This window comes from Tasmannia lanceolata, unplaced genomic scaffold (genome assembly GCF_043159265.1).
Source record: "Tasmannia lanceolata isolate RefF3 unplaced genomic scaffold, GAP_Taslan_0.1 ptg000013l, whole genome shotgun sequence".
NCBI lineage: Eukaryota > Viridiplantae > Streptophyta > Magnoliopsida > Canellales > Winteraceae > Tasmannia > Tasmannia lanceolata.
In genome coordinates, this window is record NW_027518690.1 from 10,995,001 (window position 1) to 11,016,480 (window position 21,480).

General features: G+C 38.5%; 2 protein-coding genes and 1 long non-coding RNA gene across 6 annotated transcripts in view; 2 read left to right on the plus strand and 1 right to left on the minus strand.

Moving 5' to 3' along the window:
• LOC143889772 (aspartic proteinase 36-like) overlaps positions 1-3,806 on the plus strand; it is a 30,103-nt gene extending 26,297 nt beyond the window's left edge. For all 4 annotated transcript variants that reach the window (XM_077394123.1, XM_077394124.1, XM_077394122.1 and 1 more), the window contains 2 exons: positions 168-239; positions 3,582-3,806. In XM_077394123.1, coding sequence (XP_077250238.1) covers positions 168-239; positions 3,582-3,739 — 230 coding nt within the window. In that variant the 3' untranslated portion in view covers positions 3,740-3,806. The remainder of the gene's footprint in view (positions 1-167; positions 240-3,581) is intronic.
• A 2,586-nt stretch (positions 3,807-6,392) lies between these two features.
• On the plus strand, positions 6,393-17,229 carry LOC143891405 (uncharacterized). Its single transcript, XR_013255312.1, has 3 exons — positions 6,393-6,642; positions 9,140-9,293; positions 16,875-17,229. It is a non-coding gene; the product is annotated as an uncharacterized LOC143891405 (long non-coding RNA).
• LOC143889774 (uncharacterized) lies at positions 10,169-16,358 on the minus strand. The gene is made up of 3 exons (XM_077394125.1): positions 15,926-16,358; positions 15,561-15,703; positions 10,169-15,475 (listed from the first exon to the last, which is right to left on the minus strand). The coding sequence occupies exon 3, from the start codon at positions 14,897-14,899 to the stop codon at positions 13,928-13,930; it is 972 nt and encodes a 323-aa protein (XP_077250240.1). The 5' UTR covers positions 14,900-15,475; positions 15,561-15,703; positions 15,926-16,358; the 3' UTR covers positions 10,169-13,927.
• Positions 17,230-21,480: the final 4,251 nt, after the last annotated feature.

Consider the following 21,480-nt stretch of genomic DNA (forward strand, 5'->3'; position numbering starts at 1 on the left):
AATAGTATCTTAATGATCATCGTAAATGTTTTCTTGAGTATTAAAGGTTTATATTTATGTTTGGCACGGCTTGATGAATCCAACCTGTAATTATTTTTGCAATATGAGTACGTGTTGCAGTTTGTTCGTATTCTGCAGGCCCTCACTTTATTTCTATGTTCATGTAGATTTAGTGTTATCAAATAAGCTAGTCTTGTACGATCTCGAAAATCAAGTCATTGGATGGACTGAATACAACTGTAAGTATCATATACCTTTTAAAATTTTCATATTTATTTTAAAAAAATGAATCATTTAATTGAATCAAACTATATTGGCCCCCTTTGATTGTTAGCTTTTATAACTCAAGATATTTATTTTAACTATTCCTTTATGACTCCTAAAATTAGTATTGGTAGTTGCAAGTACATGCTGTGGATCTGCTTGTACAGGAATATGTAGGAAGTTCCAAATCTATAAGTATGGGGTTTCACGCAAGATTGTATTCCCACCAACTCCTTGCAGAAATTATGAGAACTTATGGTCTTGGAAAACTATGTCTTATCATGTTCCTTTTCATGAAAATCTGCCTTATGTGACAAAAAAAGGGAAGTGATATATCCGTCCCTTATGATTACTAGGGACACCCAGCGCCAGTGTATGTGGCAAATCAGCCCCATTGAATTCTTCTGACGCAAGTACATCAGCCCCACTTTAGTCATTGATACACTGGCTCTGGGTGTCCCTGGTAAAGGGGCGGATATATCACTTCCCAAAAAAAATACAAATCTTGTCAAGGAACTCCTCTGTCAAAGGAAAGGTCCACTTGATGAAAATGGGTGTGATTCAACATTCAGACAAGGGTCACTCATCAATGGAGGAAACATCACCTGGTGGTTCTTCCTCACACTTAGATGATAGGGATGGTATGCCACTTATGATATGTACTTGTTGGCATTGTCTCTGAGACAAGATTTCAGTATCTCCAATCTTCCGAGGCACTGACAATCAAAATTCCTTGGATAGAAGAACCAAATGGTAGGTCATTGCATTCCTTCTTGCAAGTTCTTTTCTTTTGGTTTCTCTTTGCACAAAAGAGTTTCTGCCATTATTCAGTCTTTATGGAGCTTTCTCCTCAATGGCCTCTGCATTCCCTCTGAAGGAAGAATTCAGTGAACTCCGAAGAGTCAAGCATGACATATGGTAGTAGCTTCCTTGTGTTAAAAATCCCGTTTAGCACAAACGATTTGCAAATTCATGCTAATGTCAAATGCATTAGTTGACAGATAAACCTTAACTGATTTGAAGCATAGTTCTAAAACTCCCCCATGTCATCGTGGACTCCTCCAAGTCAACTTCTTTTTCCCTTGGCCGTGTTCTGTGTTTTGCCCTACAAAGTCGATAAAAAATCCTTTGATGCTCCTGAGTTATGACCGCATCAACTGAGTACTCAGCCGCGTCAATTTAGTACTCGGCCACGTCGTGCCGAGTCGACTAGGATTTTCTTCGACCGTGTTTTGATCCGCATCCGCATTTTGAAACACCGGTATGAAGTTTACGTCTAAGAAATCTTTGTACCTGTTGTCAAAGTCAAGACCCACAATACTTTTAGAGTGTGGCATATCAGGAAGAATGAAAGACATTCCTTCCAAATGATGACTTTAAGAAGATTGAGGGTTGTATTGCTATTCTGGTAGTATATGTTGACAACTTAATGATGATTGGAAAAGATTAAGCATCACTCCAAGTTAAAAGACACATGAAGTCGGCATTACAACATCAAAGACTAGAGCAACTTCAATTTATTTCCTTGGAATTGAACTTGCATGATTAGTTTTATAAATTGATTTCACTAAGTTTTGGTGATTGTAATCAACCCTAATCAGTTTGGGACAAAGGCTTAATTGAGTTGAGTTGAGAATCAACCCTAATCAGTGCTTATATAGAACACTTATGGGATAAGCATAGAAGGATAATGAGAAACTTAGAAATAGATGAAGGCAATAAGATTCCTAATCTATACCACTTCCCTAATCTAGCACCCAAACAATCCAACACTGAGATCATATATACTCTAACATGCCCGCTCAAATGTATGTGGATTGGAAATCGACATGTGTTTGATTACAAATATCCGCCGATGTTTGTTGTTAGTCCTTGGCAAAGAGACACATACATTGGCTCCAAAAATATTGACCCTTTCAGCCTGTGGGCATAAATTACAACACACGTTGTTTGTCTTAGTTGTAGTTCTTTGCAAAGTGACTGATCTTCTCACTTTCGATGAAAATTATGTTTGAATTGTATCATTATTTTCTTTTTCTGATTTTACCTTTCATTGATTGTGTTATAATTAAACAAATAAAATTACCCCTAAGAAGATACACAAATAAAAGTACAACTGTACATGGATGCATTAAAAGTGTTAAAGTTGTTCTACTTAAATTGAAGTGATAAAAGTACATGTATACATTAAAATGTGCCCAAACAACCACACGTCACCAATCATGATATAAGATGTTTATCTTTTAATTAGGATCGAGTTGCAACTTTTCCTCTGCACAGATGAACTTGCATCATTTCAGTCTTAGTTTCAAATCAGACCTGTCTGCACAATGTAGCCTTTGGCATTCAGGAACATCTATATTATTAATCCGTGTGGTTTCTAATCATATTGGTTATAGGATGATTAATTTATGCTTTTTTGCTTTTTAAGAACTTTCACCTTCTTCATGAAAATTTTCTAAAGGATTTATTAGCCGACCCCAACTAGTTGGGACAAGGCTTAGTTGAGTTGAGTTGAGTTTCTTTTTAAGAACTGATTAAAATTACATTTCCTCATCACTGACTTAATTTACACATTTTTGTTTTTTTATCTCTTCTCTTCATTGTATTTTTTGTTACTTTGTGAGTTGCTTCTATTGTTGCATGGATAGGACGCAAGTGTTATCTGGCACAGATTCATTGCTCTCCTGTTGCACTTGGACTCATAATCTGCCAAGTCATAGCCATTCATTGGCTATTGGACTTTCCATGTATGAGTTCTTCAACAGGGTTTAACAATCACTGATAAGTTAATAAGACTTCAAAATACCTGACCAACATGAATGTAACACAAGTTTGCTGCTTTTCTCTTTGATAACCAACTCCCTGTTTGGATATGTGGATTTCAGAATCCAGGTTTTAGTTTGAAAGCAGTGTAAAATTCTGGATTTTACAATGGAAGTAGGTTGCAGATGTGGGGGAACTGGGTTGCAGTAAGAAATCCAGGTTTTAGAAATCTGTCCCCCATGATAAGGAAGTCCGACTGGTACCAAAAAAGCAATTTGTGAATTGAGACCTATTCTTTGCCTGAGATTTCTAAAACCTGGAAACAGGGGCGATCTCCTACTCTCTCGCTCCACTGAAAGAAGGGAGAGAAATCAGAAAACAGCGGACTGTCTCCTTCTCTAGTCTTCTTCCATCCACGATTTTGAGGAAATCCAAGATTCTAAAATCCGCGTATCCAAACGGCCCCCAAATTTGAATAAATTTGGTGGGAATTGTAGTAGATTCAAAAAAATAGTTCTACCATTGACTTGGTTTGTTACTGTTGATTTCAGGCTCCTCAACTATCAAAGTGAAGGATGAAAAGACTGGGGCATTATACAGTGTTGGTGCGAACAATCTTAAAATTCGTAACTCTGCCCGCAGTCTGGAGATGGGAAGTTTCACATTTTTGGTGTTCCTAACTGCAATGTTGCTCAATTTAACTTATTGAATAGTCTCAAATGATAGGTAGCATGCCTTTTTGTGATGATTTATATTTAAATAAATTTTTTTTGGCATATCCCATTGTTTTGGCATTTGCACTCCTCTCTTCACTTTAAATTTCTCCAATTCACTATTGACATCATATTGTGAATTGTAACATTAATATCTTTTAAGGCTAGCATCCTTTTCGTTAAGAAAGATGACCCACATTCAGTAGTGCTCAGACGAGCTGTCTACAACATTGAATTATAACAACAAAATGATTCCCATCTTCCCTTTCTCATGGTGATTATCTCCTCTGATCTCGTGTCCATTAGCTTTGTGTAATTTCTTGTGGTTTTGATTCTTAGTTTTGTTCATTTTCTTTCCTGTATTCCTTCTTGATCTCATGGCCATACCAAACCCTGTCAATCCTTGTCCTATTTTAACAACATGATCCAAAGCTATACTCCCCATTCTTGACTTCCTCAGAAAACCAGAAGTTTGAATTTTGAATCCTCACCTCCATAGTCTCTCAAAGAATGTACCCTGTGATGCTGAGTTCGCCCCGTTATAAAAACATGGTGCTAGTAATTGCCAAAAATTAATCAAATAAATATTGTTAAAAATAGGAAAACAAGGTCAAAGAATGTACATAATAATCCATCTATATGCAGAACTCACTTAACCTTATATGATATAGGGAAATGTTATCAGCACTACTGTATTTTGATGAGGGCACGCCTCACTTTATTAAAGTAAGGTGACCCGTACCATAGGATGATCCAAACCGCAGAAATTATTTCCATAGGTTGATCCTAACCCTCCTATCTATAGATGGTTAGGATCAATCCTCTAACATTCAGTTCGGAGGGTTAGGATCAACCTATGGAAATGATTTTTGAGACACAACCTATTTAGGCTGTGGCCCATCTAATGGACGGTTTGGATCATCCTATGGTGCTGGCCATACCGTACTTTTTATAAAGTGAGGAGTGCCCCCATCAAAATACAGTAGTGCTGATAACATTTCCCATGATATATTATTACTTCGTATGTTTACGTGTGTGAGCCCGTGTGTGAGCCGACTAAGTAGATGACTTCGAGTCATGTTATTTCAGCCATTAGACCCTGTATGTAAGACATACGAATTAGAGTAAGACATTAGACCCTGAATTAGAGTAAGACATTTACCCCTATTGAAAAAGAGGGGCCCGCAAAATGGCTTTATGTGGAATTGCCTTGCTGTATCTGGTTTTTTAAGGACCGGGACAGCAAACCACTTGAGCACTTTCTCAAAATTGGTGCATACATGGAGGTTGATTCTCACCCACGATAAGTAAAATTATGTGTATGGATTATGCAAATTGGTGCATACATGGAGGTGCTTTATTTACAAATAGAGTCTTCTAATTTCACAATTTCCAAATAGGGTCATCACATTTGAGTGAATTATGCAAATCAGGTCATGCCATCAATTTATCACTAAAAAGACCAAAATGTCCTTACATGTGAAATGACAAAAATAACCATTCTAAAAAGGGGAATGCTAGATTCACAGGCGCCCTGCGAAATAGGGGGTAAAAGGAGACCCCATTGGTCAATTTGCCTTTATAAAATTTATGATTGTAATTTTTTGTGCCATCTTAAATGCAAATTGACCAATGGGGGTTCCCTTACTGCCTATTTTGCAAGGGCGCCTGTGAATCTAGCATTCCTCTTCTAAAAAAGACTAAAATACCCATCACAGTTAATGTATATTTTGAATCAATAGTACGGGAATATCATTTCTGATATATATATATATATATATATACTAGCATTCTTGGCCACTCTATGCATGGATGTAAAAAAAAATGGGGCTCATCCAATCAAACATAGGTGTAAAATGGTGGACCGGACCCAACCTATACACGAGCTGGGCTGGAGATTGTGACTCTCCGATCGGTAGAGGGTGATTGCTGGGTTTGGATCATCCTACGGGCTTTACATATATAATCTCGTAGGTTACAGAGGTATCAATCTGAAAATTTCATTTATGCCGAATAAAAAACGGTCAGTGTTACGGGTGCAACTCGGGTCCGGTTGAAGCCAACCCAAACCCGACCAAAACTCTAAACTGCCAACCTGATGAAGGCTAACCCTACCGAACCTGAAAATTTAGGGCACATTTGGTTGCCAGGAATTTGTTTTCATGATAAATCGGCATCTCCCAACTCCCAAGTGGAGAAGTGGCTAAAATCCCTAAAAATCAAGATTTCAACCTGTTCTTCACTCGGGGATAGCGATTTATCATGAAAACAAATTCCTAGCAGCCAAACGTGCCGTTAATATCTCAAATTGAACCCGACCTGTTTCCCAATTCAGGTCGAGACGACCTAGTTATTATGGTGGTATCTTCCCCCTCTAGGTTTGTATGTTGTAAAAATACAAAACAGAAAAATTGTAATTTTTTTTTAAATGTCGGGTTTGATGCGGGCCGGGTCAACCCGAACCTGAACCCGACCCGGGTTCAACTTTACTAACCCAAACCCGACCCGACTCAAAAATAACATGGCCCGCGGTTTTTCCCCGAGTCGCACCCCTAAATTGTCTTGGTGGCAATTGGTGTAATTTCGTAGAAAAAAGCGTTTTAAAATCAGTCCCCCCGCCCTGGTTTGCTTTTGGAGGCGGTCATGGTCTCTCTAAACGTTTAGTAAGAGTTCTGCACAGCGTAGATAAAAATCGACTGTTACTGGTTGGGCAGAAATGGGTGAAAATGACCACAAACAACCTATGCTTTTTTTCCATTTTTGATTGGAAAGAAAAAGTGTAACAAACCCTAGATTTTCTATTCATGGAGGTTTTGCCCATGACTCAACATTTAAGAAGATTAGCGAACAAGAAGCTTAGAAAGAGCATTCCATTGGCGAGTTCTCAAAGCCGGGCAAGGTGAGATTTATATTTTGAATCGTATGAGATTAATTTAATCCTCAACTTCCACAGGCCCCAACTCAATTTGATTGTTCTCTAACCCTGCCATTTTTTTTTTTTTTTTTTCTGTCGGTAACCATTTGAAAACAAGAAAGTTCAAACTTTAGAACTTGAACTTATTAGAAAGAGAGAATTTTAAATTTGAATTTAAGTCTAGTTATTGGGTTTGAATGACTAGAAATCAAACTGAGTGTCCGAATGTCTTTTAGTCAACAAAACTGTGCCGATAAAGGAGTACATATATGTTGATCGGAGAAGATATTGTCTAAAACCTAAAGTCCCAATCACTCTACATTCAATTGAGGAGATGAATGAATAAATCAGGAAGTATTACTCCAAGTGACTGCAGCTATGAAGCTTGGTGGTGTAGAAATGGTGTGCGACTGTTCTATATGATGAACTGAAATTCAATAGAATGGGGCCCAAGCCAGGGTTATTAGAAACTGTAAGCAATTAATGTAAGAAGGTGCAAATTTTTTTAAGAGTAATGGTAAATGTGTAAACTGCCTGATAGGCTAATATTGCTTAAGTGTGATACAGGTTGAGTAATAAAAGAGAAGAAGCAAAAGTCGCTAGAATAAACTGAATTTTATGACCAGTGAATGAGAGAGCCAGTAAGATGTAATTTCAGTGTTGAATAGGAAAGTTGGTAGGGGGTTGATATTTCTGAGATTTAATATTGATCGAGCAACTAACAATGCAACAATGTGCAGACAATGGTTAAAATCAGAAAAAACAGAGGGCTTGTAATAGTTAATATGCATTAACAAGTGGAGAAAAATATGAGAAATAAAAGGGTTTAGTTCTTCCCCCTTTCAAGCTTCAGAGTTGCAGATGAACCCGCGAAGCCGATGGAGGAGGAGGATGATGATGATGAAATTGGTCTTTTGGGGAATGTTTGAAGACTTTTAAAAAATGGCGTTGAAATGACGAAAACAAAAACAGAGGAGAGAAGAAGTCAAGAAGAGGCTTGAAAGAGAGCTTGTTGATGTAAGGTTTCTCTTGTGTGATTTCAAGGGGTGAAAGAGTCGTTTTGGAAGGCATCTTGCTTTTAGTTTAAAAAGTAGAGAACGGCATTTTTTCTTTGCTTTTTTTTTGTTTTGAAAAAGGCATGTTTACAACCATTTAAAACTGGATTGAGCGATTTTTCTTGTCATCTCAAAACTCACTCCATAACTTGGGTTAACATCATCTGGTTAGTTACCCTAATTGCAGAAGACCCACGACGAGCAAATTGTGGTTAACTTGAGCTAGTGTTTAATTCTGCAAAAAGTTAAGGAAATGATTTTTTTCACCATGATAATGTGTATAAGCACAATCATGTTCATGCAGGTAGTTATTAGATAATTTGGAATTACTCTGAATGTAATTATGATGTTTTAGGACAGCACAGGTGCCACCTACAATGGTCCGGATTGAGCTCATGTACTTGATGCCACCTTTTTTGTGAAGGGCTGAGAGCCCTTCACAAAAAGGTTAGAAGTTGATTCTTGGGAGATGAAATGTTTTGTATTTGTTTCAAGAATTAGACTTTCACCATTCCGTGAAGAGCCGAGATTAAAAAAATAATATGCTTTTTGGAGAGATTCTTCTCAACCCTTCATAATTTCTAGTTAGTGCCATTTTTGTGGGTTTTCCGGTTATGGGTTGAGAATCTAAATTTGGCTAAGAAACACAGCACTAAATTTGTGGTTGTGCTACCAAGCTATTTGATATCTCATTGTTAGAGAAGTATATGATGCATTAATCACTTTTCAACAAGTTTTTATTTTTAATTTTTGGTTAATGATTTTATTAGATGATCTAAGTCCCAGAGGAATTTGCAAGATGTCACTATTTACCATGATTATCATCAAGCTCTTTATATGGATTCTAATTTCTTTTAAATATTCAAATGGATTCTGATTTCTTTATTTGATGGTAGAAATGATTGTAGGTTATGTAGTATGATTTTAGTTTGGGAACATTTTTTCAACAAAAATGTGAGTAGTCATTAGAGTGAGGGTTTAGTGAGGAATCTAGACTGTGGTTGATTTTGTTTTGTATTTGTTTTGTTTCTGTTATACCGTAGTATTAAAAATGGAAAACAAGGTACTTTGGTGAATTTGTCGGCTGATTTGTGTTGAAATGAAATTTTTGGTGAACCAATCTGCTTGTGCATGGATTTGATTGTTTATATGGACTCTGATTTCTTTTTATTTGATGGTAGAAATGATAGTAGGTTTTGTAGTATGATTTTCTGCTTTGATTAGAGTGAGTCTCCCTCCCCTGGATACTAGATACCTTTTCCAATTGTCTAACATCTTTTCCACTCTTTTCACAATATGCCCCTAACACTTCTTTTATTTATTTATTTATTTTCTAGTTGTTATTACTGACATCGACTCTAACATGCGCCATGCATTACCATTCTCTTAACTTATGCGCCATTGAAAATTGCTTTTTTAAATTTCAGGCACCAAAGACAGGAGGCAAATGAAGGCAATGGCAATTTCAAGCAGCGCCTCCCTCGCGATTGTGATTATGATCGGATTACTGACCGGAGCTCTTCTTCCTCAGGCGGCGTCGACAGTTCATTCTCCTCCAATTCCACGATCATTATATAATGAGTATTCTGTTTTGCCACTTTTGAATTTTCTATTTGAGAAACTAGGTGTAGAATATTGCATTATATCTTAAGTTATTTTACAGTATGTGTTGTGTGATGCATTAAAAATGCATTTCTGAACTGGGCTGGAAGCGCCTTTAGAAGCTTGCACTCTAGAGATTAAATTTGTCGTACAAAGAATGCCAAATTGCTTATTTGTAGGCGTGTTTCAAAAAGCCTTACATTTAAAATCTGACGTGCATGATTGTCGGCTTTTGGGGCCTATATGGCTCTTGCAGTATGGATCCTGAAAAGTGTAAAAGGTGGTGCCACTATTCAATAAGGGTGTGGCAATATCATTTCTCTTATTAAAAGCTCTTCTAATATTAGATTCACGTGAGAATTTGATTGGTTTATTGAACCCACACCACATGAAGACAAAAAGATCTGGACCCTTCATCATAGGTCTTCTATAGAAATGTAATTATCACCATCCATTTGTAAGGCTGTGATTAATCAATCTAAATCATTAGTTAGACGCTATTTTCTGGCCGTTTCAACTCCACCATAGGGCCTACCGAATAAAGGTCTGGAGGGCCCAAAACTTTTAAAATGATCAGGAAACTTCAACTAAAGCAGAGTCTAGAGATAGGATTTCTTGTTTGATCGATTTTTTTTCCTTGAAATACTAAACAGAGATCTAAAGAAAATTAAAATAATCCATCAGAATCACTTGAAACACATTTGTATGAAATGATTGTGTTAGCACCATTGAACCAGTTAAGAGATTGAATTATTTGATTCAAGGGTGCTGATAGAAAAGATAGATGTTTTAGAGAGGGGTTACAGAAGGTAGAAGGAACAGGGGAAGGAGAAAAGAGGGAAGAATTCAAGAAAACAAGAAGAACAAGAATGATGATTAGTATTCTGAACCATCTGATACAACAAAGTTCCCTTTTATAGGCTTCCTATTCTGTTATTTCTGTTATCTAACTACATAACTGAATTAACCATCTTACTACTATTCCTACCCTTACAAACTACATATTACAGCTGGTAGTCTTTAGTCCATGTGGGTTTCTTCCTTGCCCTGTCACTTGCATGAATCTGCTGAAGTGAATTAGAATCCTTGCTTGTAGCCTTCTCTTGAGTCAGCTCTCTATCATTTTCCTGCCCTCCAAAACACACCTTGTCCTCAAGGTTGAAATGGGGAAATAATGCCTGAATATCGGAGAGAAATTCCCAAGAAGTGTCTTCTACAGCCAACCCCTTCCATTGAACTAATATTTGAGGTTCAAATCTTCCATTCAATAGAATGTGTTGAGTCCCGAGAATTGCAAGTGGAGTTATCAAAAGGTGATGGTCAATGTCCGGGATTGGTAAGTTTGCAGTAGACTCAGGAAGAGGGCCTGTAAAAGGTTTAAGAGCAGAAATATGGAACACTGGATGTATCTTGCTAGTAGGAGGTAATTGTAACTTATATCCTACTTCCCCAATGCGTTGTACTATTTGAAAAGGTCCAAAATAACGCTGGCTTAGCTTTTAACTCAATCTGGTAGCTAAGGAGGTTTGTTGATAAGGCCTTAATCTCACCATTACCCAAGTGCCGATTGCAAGGGTCTTATCAGTTCGATGCTGGTCAGCCAGAGATTTCATCCGCTGTTGAGCCTTCTGCAAGTTAGAGCGCAATTGCTCAATGAGAAATGCCCGTGTAGCCAAATCTTGGTCCACAGCTTCATTTTGGAAGAGCCACTAATATAGTTTGGAATGTTGGGTGGTTTCCTACCATATAATGCCTAAAAAGGGCTCATAGATATGGCCGATTGAAAACTAGTATTATACCAGGGATCAGCCCAAGACAAGTATTTGTGCCATGCAGTTGGTTGATCAGAAGTGAAGGAGCGAAGGTATTGTTCCAAACATCTGTTCAAGACCTCAGATTGCCCATCTGTCTGTGGGTGATAGGCGGAACTCATCGTGAGAGTGGTACCACTTAGCTTGAAAAGGTGAGTCCAAAATTGGCTGATGAAGATGGGATCTCGATCGAAACAATGGTTCTGGGAATGCCGTGTAGCTTAATGACAATATCAGTGAAGAGTTGGGCCACCTTCACGGCATTGTAGTGAGTGGGCAAAGCCCCAAAGTGGGCAAATTTGGTCAATCGATCGGCCGCCACCAAGATGACAGAATATCCTTGTGATATGGGCAATCCAGTGATGACCATAGCAATATCTTCCTAGACATTTTCGGGGAATCGGTAAGGGCTGAAGGAGTCCGGCTGGTGCCGTGGTAGGGTACTTAATCTGCTGAAAAATTAAGCACTTGCTAACAAAATCTTTAACATCGGCTCTCATTTTAGGCCAAAAAAAATTAGCTGACAATCGAATAAACGTCCGCAGAATACCAGCATGCCCGCCCATTGGTGAGGAGTGAAATTCTTTCATCAGTTGCTCTTTTATGGAAGGATTGGCCCCCACTCTAATTTTCCCTTCTTTGATTGTATAGTCAGTGTCTACCAAAGTCCCTTCTTGTAAGCTTTTATGCAAATGGATCAACTCAGGATCTGTAGTGCTTGTAATTCGGAAAGTATCCAACATAGAAAAAACTAAGGTATAGTATGCCATGAGCAGATGTTCAGTTGAAGCAGGGGAATCAGCAAGATTGCTAATATCTATATTTGAAATTCGATAAAGGGCATCGGCTGCATTATTTTCTTTCCCTGGTTTGTAGACAATGGTATACGTAAATCCTAACAGCTTGCTGAGATACCTTTGTTGCTCAGGTGTCTGAATCACTTGACTCATCAATTCCTTAATACTTCTATGGTCAGTTCTTATGATGAAGTGTCTTCCTAATAAGTATTGCCTCCACTTTTTAACAGCCTGGGTTATATAGCATAAAGTTCTCGGACATAGTTAGAAGCAGCCAACATTTGAGTACTCAGTTTCTTGCTAAAGAAAGCAAGAGGATGGCCTTCTTGAACCAGTACAGCTCCACTTCCACTTCCGGAGGCATCATTTTCTAGTTAAAAAATCTTGGAAATCTGGTAATGCTAAAACAGGTAGCTGCTGCATTTTTTGTTTTAACTTGTCAAATGCCACTTGGGCGTCGCTATCCCAATGAAAGGAGTCATTTCTTAATAAATTTGTTAAAGGAGCAGCAAGGGATGCATAACTTTGGACAAATCCCCTATAGTAACCAGTCAAACCCAGAAATCCGCGCAGTTGTTTAAGAGTTCTTGGTGTTGGCCATTCTGTCATAGCCTCAATTTTCTTAGGGTCTGGCCTCACACCATCAGCAGACACAATGTATCCCAAGTATTCAACTGCTGATTGGCAAAACATACATTTGCTGAGCTTAGCATATAGGTGATTAGAAACCAAACACAGGAGTACTAGTTCTAGGTGCTGAATGTGATCTTGTAGTGAATTGCTGTAAACCAAGATATCATCAAAAGAAAACCGTGACGAACTTTCAGAGAAAAGGTTGAAATACCTGCTTCATAATCGATTGAAATGTTGAGGGAGCATTAGTGAGACCAAAGGGCATGACCAAGAACTCATAATGGCCTTGATGAGTGCGAAAAGCAGTCTTGGCAATGTCCTCGTCTGAAATTCTGATTTGATGATATCCAGCCCTCAAATCGAGCTTGGAAAAAAATGTAGCTCCAAGTAGCTCATCCATAAGTTCCTCAATGGTGGGAATGGGAAATTTATCCTTAACGGTGAGGGCATTTAGCGCCCTATAATCCACAAAATCGCCAACTGCCATCCTTCTTTTTGACTAGTAGCACCGGTGAGGAAAATGAGTTGTGGCTAGGTCGAATAATACCAGCTTCTAACATTTCCGTGACTAGCTTTTCCATTTCATTTTTTTGAAAGTGAGGGTACCTGTAGGGCCTGACATTCACTGGTTTGGCACCAGGTATGAGATGGATATGATGATCATCCGCCCTTGTAGGTGGGAGGCCTGTTGGTTCCTTGAAGATAGCTTCAAATCTTTTAAGTAGATCATGAATACATTGTGGAACATTTGACATCGCAGGGATTGTATTAGCACCTTTGTCCACTGCCTTCAATTGGAAACACGAAGCAACACTATTACTGTGAAACACTTTCTGTAGTTTGGTAATGGAGATAGGATCTTCTTTCAAATTGGTTTCACCCACCAAACAAATTTGTTTACCATCCTGGTAAAAGTCCATTGTGAGATTTTTATAATCAGTTAATATAAATGCCCAATACAACCTCAGCACCTTGGATGGGTAATACAAACAAATCTACTCCAAATTCGTGATGCTGAAAGTTTAATGAGACTCCTGTACATTGCTTGTCACAAATCAAATAATCCCCATTGCCTACATAAACCTTGAATGGGTTTGAAGGGATCACTGACCAGCCCATACTCTCTACCACTTTAGCTTGTACAAAATTGTGAGTGCTGCCACTGTCAATTAGCACTTGCAATCGTTGGTCTCCACTGGTACCTAACAATCGCAACGTTCGTGGACTAGATTGGCTCACTAGAGCACGCATGCTGATTTCTGGAACATCAAAATCTATAGGATCAATCCCGTCTTCAGACTTTAGTAGACCATTGTCATCTATTCCTTCAGCTACACCATCACTGTCGTCTACCATCAAGAAGAATTGTGCCTTACTTACATTTGTGGCCCGGAATATACTTCTCGTCACAGTTATAAGACAGCCCCTTTTCCTTTCGTAATTTCAATTCATTTGGAGTTAACTTCTTGACTGGCAATTGAGGACTTCCAGAAGAAGAAACAATCTTGTGAATTGTTGGCGCTGGTGTGGGTAACAGTCCAGGCCCAGCGGAGTGCTTGAACCACGGATTTTGTATGGTCTTTCGAAGGTCATTAAATTTGTCTTCCTGTAATCTACCTAAAGACATTGCTTGTAGTAACGATTGGGGTTTGGCTATTAACAAATCTCTCTTAATTTCTGGTTTTAGGCCAGATATAAAGAAACTCAAAAGAAAAGACTCAGATAACCCTGTTACCTTGTGTGCCAAGTTTTCAAATGGAGCTTGATAGGCTAAAACTGTGGTTGTTTGAAGCAATTTGGATAAAGCTCCCTTGTAATCTTCATAGGGAGAGGGTCCAAACCGAGCCGATAAGGCCTCCAAGAATCCATTCCATGTTTTCAGAAACCCATTGGAATACATCCATTGAAACCAAGACAGTGCATGACCTTCCATGTGAAAAGAAGAAATAAGGAGTCGTTGATCATTGGGAGTGTTGTGAAATGCAAAGAACTGTTCAGCCTTAAAGATCCACCCAGCGGCATCAGTACCATCAAATTTAGGAACATCTAATCGCATAGGCCTCATTGATACTGGATTTGTGAGAGTAAGCGTATCTCTGCCATTAGGTGAAGAGTGATGTGAATTTAGCCTCTCACTTCCGACACCTTGTTGGTGCAAGGAATTGAGTTTTGCATCCACATTCTCCATAAGTTCTTGAAATTGTTTCAGAGTCTTGGTAATGTCTAAGAATTGGGATTCAGTAGTTTTCCGGAATTCACTAGCTTCTGTATATTGTGTCGTTTGAAAGGCTTGAAGAGTTTTAATTGAGTCCTTGAGTCTGTTAAATCTAGTTCCCTCCGCCATTGTTACAGTGCAAAGCAGAAAATAGATGATTCAAAGAGAAGCAAATCTTGATAATCCTAGGTGTTGAAAAAGAATCCAGAACCAGCGAAAACGATGCTTACCTCAAAAAGGTTGAAGAAAGGACTTGATCTGGAGTACCCACTTGAGTTCAAATCGAAATGGAAGCACCAGCACTAATGTTAGCACCATTGAACCAGTTAAGAGATTGAATTATTTGATTCAAATATGCTGATAGAAAAGACAGATTTTTTGGAGAGGGATTACAGAAGATAGAAGGAACAGGGGAAGGAGAATAGAGGGAAGAATTCAAGAAAATAAGAAGAACAAGAATGATGATTAGTATTCTGAACCATCTGATACAACAAAGTCCCCTTTTATAGGCTTCCTATTCTGTTATTTCTGTTATCTAACTACCTAACTGAATTAACCATCTAACTACTATTCCTACCCTTACAAACTACATATTACAGCCGGTAGTCTTCAGTCCATGTGGGTTTCTTCCTTGCCCTGTCACTTGCACGAATCTGCTGAAGTGGATTAGAATCCTTGCTTGTAGCCTTCTCTTGAGTCAGCTCTCTATCAGATTGCAACACATTAACTCTACACAGGAAAGCATATAACCCAAAAATTCATTACCGCATAAAGAAGCAAAGAAGATTACCTTCCTCAGGCTCAATTGAATGACCATTTTCGATCCAAGGTTGATGGTGTAATAAGGCGGGTCTGAATCACATAGAAGACTATCGGAGTCCACAAGGTGAGGATGGTCGGAATTTGAATAGGATTTGCCGGATTCCGATAGATCTAAGATGAGAAAAGGTTAGGGCTCAGATCTGAGAGGTAGTGCTTGTGACAATGAAGTAGATGGGTGAGATCTGTGAGGTTCCATCTCTCTCTCTCTCTCTCTCTCTCTCTCTCTCTCTCTCTCTCTCTCTCACACACACACACACACACACACACACACACACACACACACACACACACACACTCACACACGCAGACACACACACACACACACACACCTACCTGTATATCCATGAAAAGCAGCGATGTGAAGATAAGGCGTTCTTTCGAAGTGCCTAACCACATTGGAGTCGCAGGCCAAGAAGAGGGGGCTGTCATTGTCACGGTTAAGCTTAAAGCCAGAGAATTTTGGAGCTGGAACAAAAGCTCAGCCACTTTGTGGTGCCCATTTCGACATGCTTCGTGGAGTGGAGTCTCCATGTCTGTGTTCTCAGCACAGAACATGTTGGGTTTTAACTTCAACAACAGCTTTGCTAACTCAAAATGACAAAAGTGTAAAGGGATATTCAACAGATGATGAGTCGTCTGTGCAAGAATGTTTTTTTTTTCTTTACAGAGATTGGTAACAGTGGTTACATCGCCATTGATACATGCTGTATTAAGCCTTGGATCCATTTCTCTCGACCGTAAACTATTTGGGAAGAAGGAGCAGAGAAGATTGGAGAAATAGTGTTGAATTTAATGGCGTAAAGGACCCATTAAAAGACCGAATCTAGAAGCCCAGTGTAAAGGGGACAGTGATAAATTTGCACCCCCTTTAGGATAAATCGCACCCCTTTTAACATTAAAGTCTGCCACAATTCACGTTCAAAGGGGTGTGAATTATCCTACAGTGGGTGCGAGTTTATCATCACCATAGTTAGCAAAACGTGATTCGGCAAAAAAACGGGACAGCAAAAAGTTTAAAACGATATCGGTTCAAAACAATGTAGTCAAAAAATCGGAAACACAAGAAGAAGAGTTCAAAATTTTGTCATTTACAAAATATGGTAAAATTAGAAAGCTGGCCAAAAAAACTTGTTTAAAATGTTGAAAATGCATTTTAAACATCACTCGTGATTCCTCCCCACCTCCATCGCGTTTTAGTATTAAGTATTATATCTTTGTTGGAGAATTTATTTGCCGGGATTTTTCCAAAAACGTATGACAAACATTTTCTTCATTTGAACAGGATGAAGAAAGATGATTCTTCCCCTGGCTCCCTGTTCGACCGAGGGTCGAATCATTACCAAAGAAACGGGTTGATCTTTTATGGGCTCGTGCTTGTTGGTTTCGCGATCTTCGCCGCTTGCTTGTACTGCTTTTGTAGGTGCGTCCGTCGGTTTCAGAAAGAATGGGCTCAGAGAGCCGTACATCACGTAGAAGAGCCACCACTCTAGATTCTTTTGGCCCTGTTTGATTTCAAGATAGGTTTTATCCTGAACAAGCTCTTGCTCTGAACTGAAGTTGTCATGAATAATTTATCTTGAGTTGGTTTTATCTGTTGTTTGTTGATATTGTTTTTTTAAACTGGAATTATTTTTCTCCGCTGTTTGTTTGGCTACCGTTTAAACTATCTTGGAGTGACCTGTGTTTTGCTAGATTAATTCAATGGGTCCCAATTGTCAAATCCATACAAGAGAAGTTGCATTAGAAGGCAACGTCACAAATAAATTAAAGGTTGAAATTTAAACAAGAATAACATACATTTCCAGTTTGGGACAAAAGGCTTAGTTGAGCTGAGTTGAGTTGTATAATATACATTTCCAGTAAATTAATCTGTAACTAAATTTAAATTGTGCTTCTGCGGCATTCATAATATGCTTAAATCTCAAATGCTGGTGATACTTTGATTGCTGAAATTTGAAATCAACACCAGATATCATAACACAAAATTTTTCTTCTGCATTTTGAACATTACTTTCAAAACTGTGACATAAGAAAGTCATCTACTTGGTCTGGAGCATTTGATTAAAACGTGAACAGACCAAGTTCGTAGGTGATATTTCAACCATAAGCAAAGATCAGCACAAGTACACCAAGGGCCAAGTAACCTCCAGATGGAGTGATGGACAATTATAATGTCCAATGATGGGAGCACCATGTTCAAAATAGTGGGAAAACAGTGAGGGATAAGAGAGCTCCAATGGATGGAATTCATTTCAAATTTATAATGAAATCAAGTGGTGCATTAGGACAGAACAAAACTCAATTGCAAGAACATGGTCGTACTTTGTTTCTCAAGGCATCATGGGATCTCTAGTTTTCTACAACCTCAATTCTTGACTGGCCAAAATCTGTAGATTAAGGTGGGTTCTTAATATGAACATGAAAGATCTGGATATCAATTCTAATCAATATCGCATCAGCACATGACTCAAAGCCCATATCAGTGGGAAGCGATAACACAATAAATAATGATAAGTAACAAAAATAATAAAAAAAGAAACTATATAAACCGATGCATACATTGCATATGCAAGGAAGATGCACAATCAAGTGGCAACCCATGCAAATGAAGAAAGATTATAAAAAGAATGGGTGAAAAGACAGCAAACAATAGGAAAAAAATGTGGAAACTAAAAAAAATGACTCAAATTGCCCAATCTATGCCTTAGATGCATTGAGAAAAAATTAAAAATAAAATGCTCACTTTCTATTTTTTAGAAATTACCCAAGGTGCATCTGAAATCCTGCTGACCTCTCTCAAAATAGAAGAGCCATCCAAGCCCTTCTAACTTTGGCTAATAGAGTAAGTCATATGCTTAAGCCCTTCTAATTATTGCCAAAAGAGTAAGTCATATGTGTACTCCGAATTCGCTACTTGAAAAGCAGAAGCGATTCACCCGAGATTTAATGATCACCTCACCCACATGGGCATTGGGGTAGATGCAGTTACAGCAATAGTAAGAAAACATGGGGGAAAGCAAATATATCTGCAAATCATAACCCTAGATAGCCAAAGGCCCTGGTACTTATCAAAACATATGAATCATCTATCTTGCATTTATCAAAAGATAGCGAAAGATTAGCAAAAGGAACCCTCATCAGATAAAGAACTAAGTCATGACTAAATCATCAAAATATCTTAATACTACGCAATTGAGGATATCTTATAGGGAGTAGATTCAGAACATATCAATTTACTTTCTGATGTTTAGTACATCAGTTTTACTTCACACTCGTTACCTATCGCACCAAGAAAAATACTGGACATGATCAAAGAAATTTAAGTTATGATAATATTAAATTCTTTTTCACAATCCCAGTCCAATTTGTTGATCTCTTCCCATATCCATTTTGGGGTTTACTTCCCATATCATTTCCTTATTGTTTCTGTAACGACCCGATTTCCGACGAGTCGCTACGAGCAAAAGAAAGCAAAAATCATGTAACTATTTTTTTTTTTTTTTTTATACAAGCATCAACCACGATAGAATCTTATTACAACTGAAAGATGTCTTATCATAACAAAGTATTGATAGACATGGTAAATGACGCAAGGCGTCAAAATGTAAAAACTCAGGAACAAACTCTCTGATCACACAGTCCCTTATCCCATGGTTCCTTCATTTGCAAATGCTCCGCCATCTAATGCCTCAACCCCTGTGGTGGAGGAATCAACGTCAGAGCAGGGTCATCCAGAGACCGAGCAAAGTAAAAGAGACAATAATAACAGTGCATACAATATAATCCACATCCTCAATAATGTCTAGAAACAATATAATAAAGATTACAATGCCCATGGCAATATAAATAAAAGGAATGACAATAATTTCAATGTATGCTATGCATGCAATAATTATGAGACAGCACATTCCCCAGGTACATCCGGCTTTTCCCCCATTTATTTTTCTGTCAGTTCTTTTCTGACTTTTTCATTTTATTTTATTTTATTCTGCCGGTGTCCTTGCCGCACGGCTACCCACTACCCCTGTCTGAAGGTAGTGACGTTATGGACTTGGATTACGGTCTCGCATTTGCCGAGCCGGGGATACTATCCCTCGGGGATACTTTCCCTTTTTGGTTGGTTTGCCAACGAAAGGCAGTACACGCTTCTCGCGTTGGCCTTTGGACCTTAGGTCCCAGGATGATTCCACCACACCCTTAAGTTCCCCTTCACTTTCCCCATGTATGCAACATGTATGCAATTACTTACCTTTGCCTTTCTTCCTGCATTCATTTCAATTCATTTGATTCCAGGCAAGCGAGTATAAATTCACTAAGCAGGTATTTATCAGGCAATTTATAAGCAGAGCTACATTGCATAGACAATTATATTGAATACCATTACAAGACAAGGTCTAGCTGTCACCTGTCTTTTTAATTTCTGAGTGAAGATAGTAACCGAAAAGTCCCAACAAGAATAGGAATGATTAACCTGTAAATAATTCTAAGTTTTATCAAATTCATGTCCTTTCTGTCCAGTATGCACTATTTATGTGGGCCCCGCATATTACTATGCATGTGGGCCTCGCATGTTACTATTCATGTGGGCCCCGCATGTTACTCATTCATGTGGGCCCCGTATGTTACTATTCATGTGGGCCCCGCATGTTACTCCTTCATGTGGGCCCGCATATTACTTCATGTGGGCCCCGCATGTTACTATTCATGTGGGCCACCATTCTTTGGCTACTATGCTCAGCAGTTCGCCTTTTTTTTCGCCTTTCTTTCCTTACAGTGTACTTTACGGTTACTATGCGAGCATTTCACCGTTCAAATATGATGATAAATTTTGCATAATCGATAGCGAGTTATCGCCTCATATGCAAGCTTTATCCATAGGTGGTAGAACCAACCATATCACCGATATTTCACTGTTTAAATAAATAACTATTGACCTTCGCCTTTCTTTCCTTACAGTTTACTTTACGGTTACTATGCGAGCATTTCACCGTTCAAATATGATGATAAAGTTTGCATAATCGATAGCGAGTTATCGCCTCATATGCACGCTTTATCCATAGGTGGTAGAACCAACCATATCACCGATATTTCACTGTGTAAATAAATAACTATTGACAGACTTACCTTCTCCTCTCTCAGATTTCCTTTTCCTTCTCCTCTCTCAGATTTCCTTTTCCTTCTTCTCTCTGATTTCCTTTTCCTTCTTCTCTCTCAGATTTCCTTTTTCTTTTTCTTCTTCTTCTCTTCCTCTCTCTTTCTCTTTTTTTTTTCCTCGTCTGCGAGCCTCTATTTATAGCCTTAACCTGAATTATTATATTATTATTTTATTTACTATTTTATTTGCATGAATAGTAACTTGAATTATTATATTATTAGTTTATTTGCTTGAATAGTAACTTGAATTATTGTGTGGGACTTACTTGTTGTGGGACCTACTGTTGGTAGGACCCGCTGATGTGGGACCCGCTTGTGTGGGACCTACTTGTGTGGGGCCCGCTGATGTGGGACCTGCGGGTGTGGGGCCCGCTGATGTGAGACCTGCGGGTGTGGGGCCCGCTGATGTGGGACCTACTGATGGTGGGACCCGTTTGTAAATAGTACTCGGTGGGTCCTACTGTGAATAATACTTTTAAATAGTGTATCTCAATAGTGAACTTGCATAGTATTTCTGCATAGTAATCTCGCATAGTGACTATTGTGAATAGTGACTATTGGAAATTTTTAACATATATATATATCTATTCCGTTTTTGTTGACATCTGGGGCGGTGGCTTAGTGGTAGGAAGCCGTTCAATCTTAGCTTAGACTTGGGTTCGAATCGTGTACGCCCCATTATGCCAGATGTCCTCATGCCCGATTAACTTGGGGAAAATGAGTAATGGCCGATG

Bases quoted from the DNA above. Each gene is read 5' to 3' on its own strand.
- LOC143889774 (XM_077394125.1), bottom strand. From the start codon at position 14,899: ATGGCGGAGGGAACTAGATTTAACAGACTCAAGGACTCAATTAAAACT.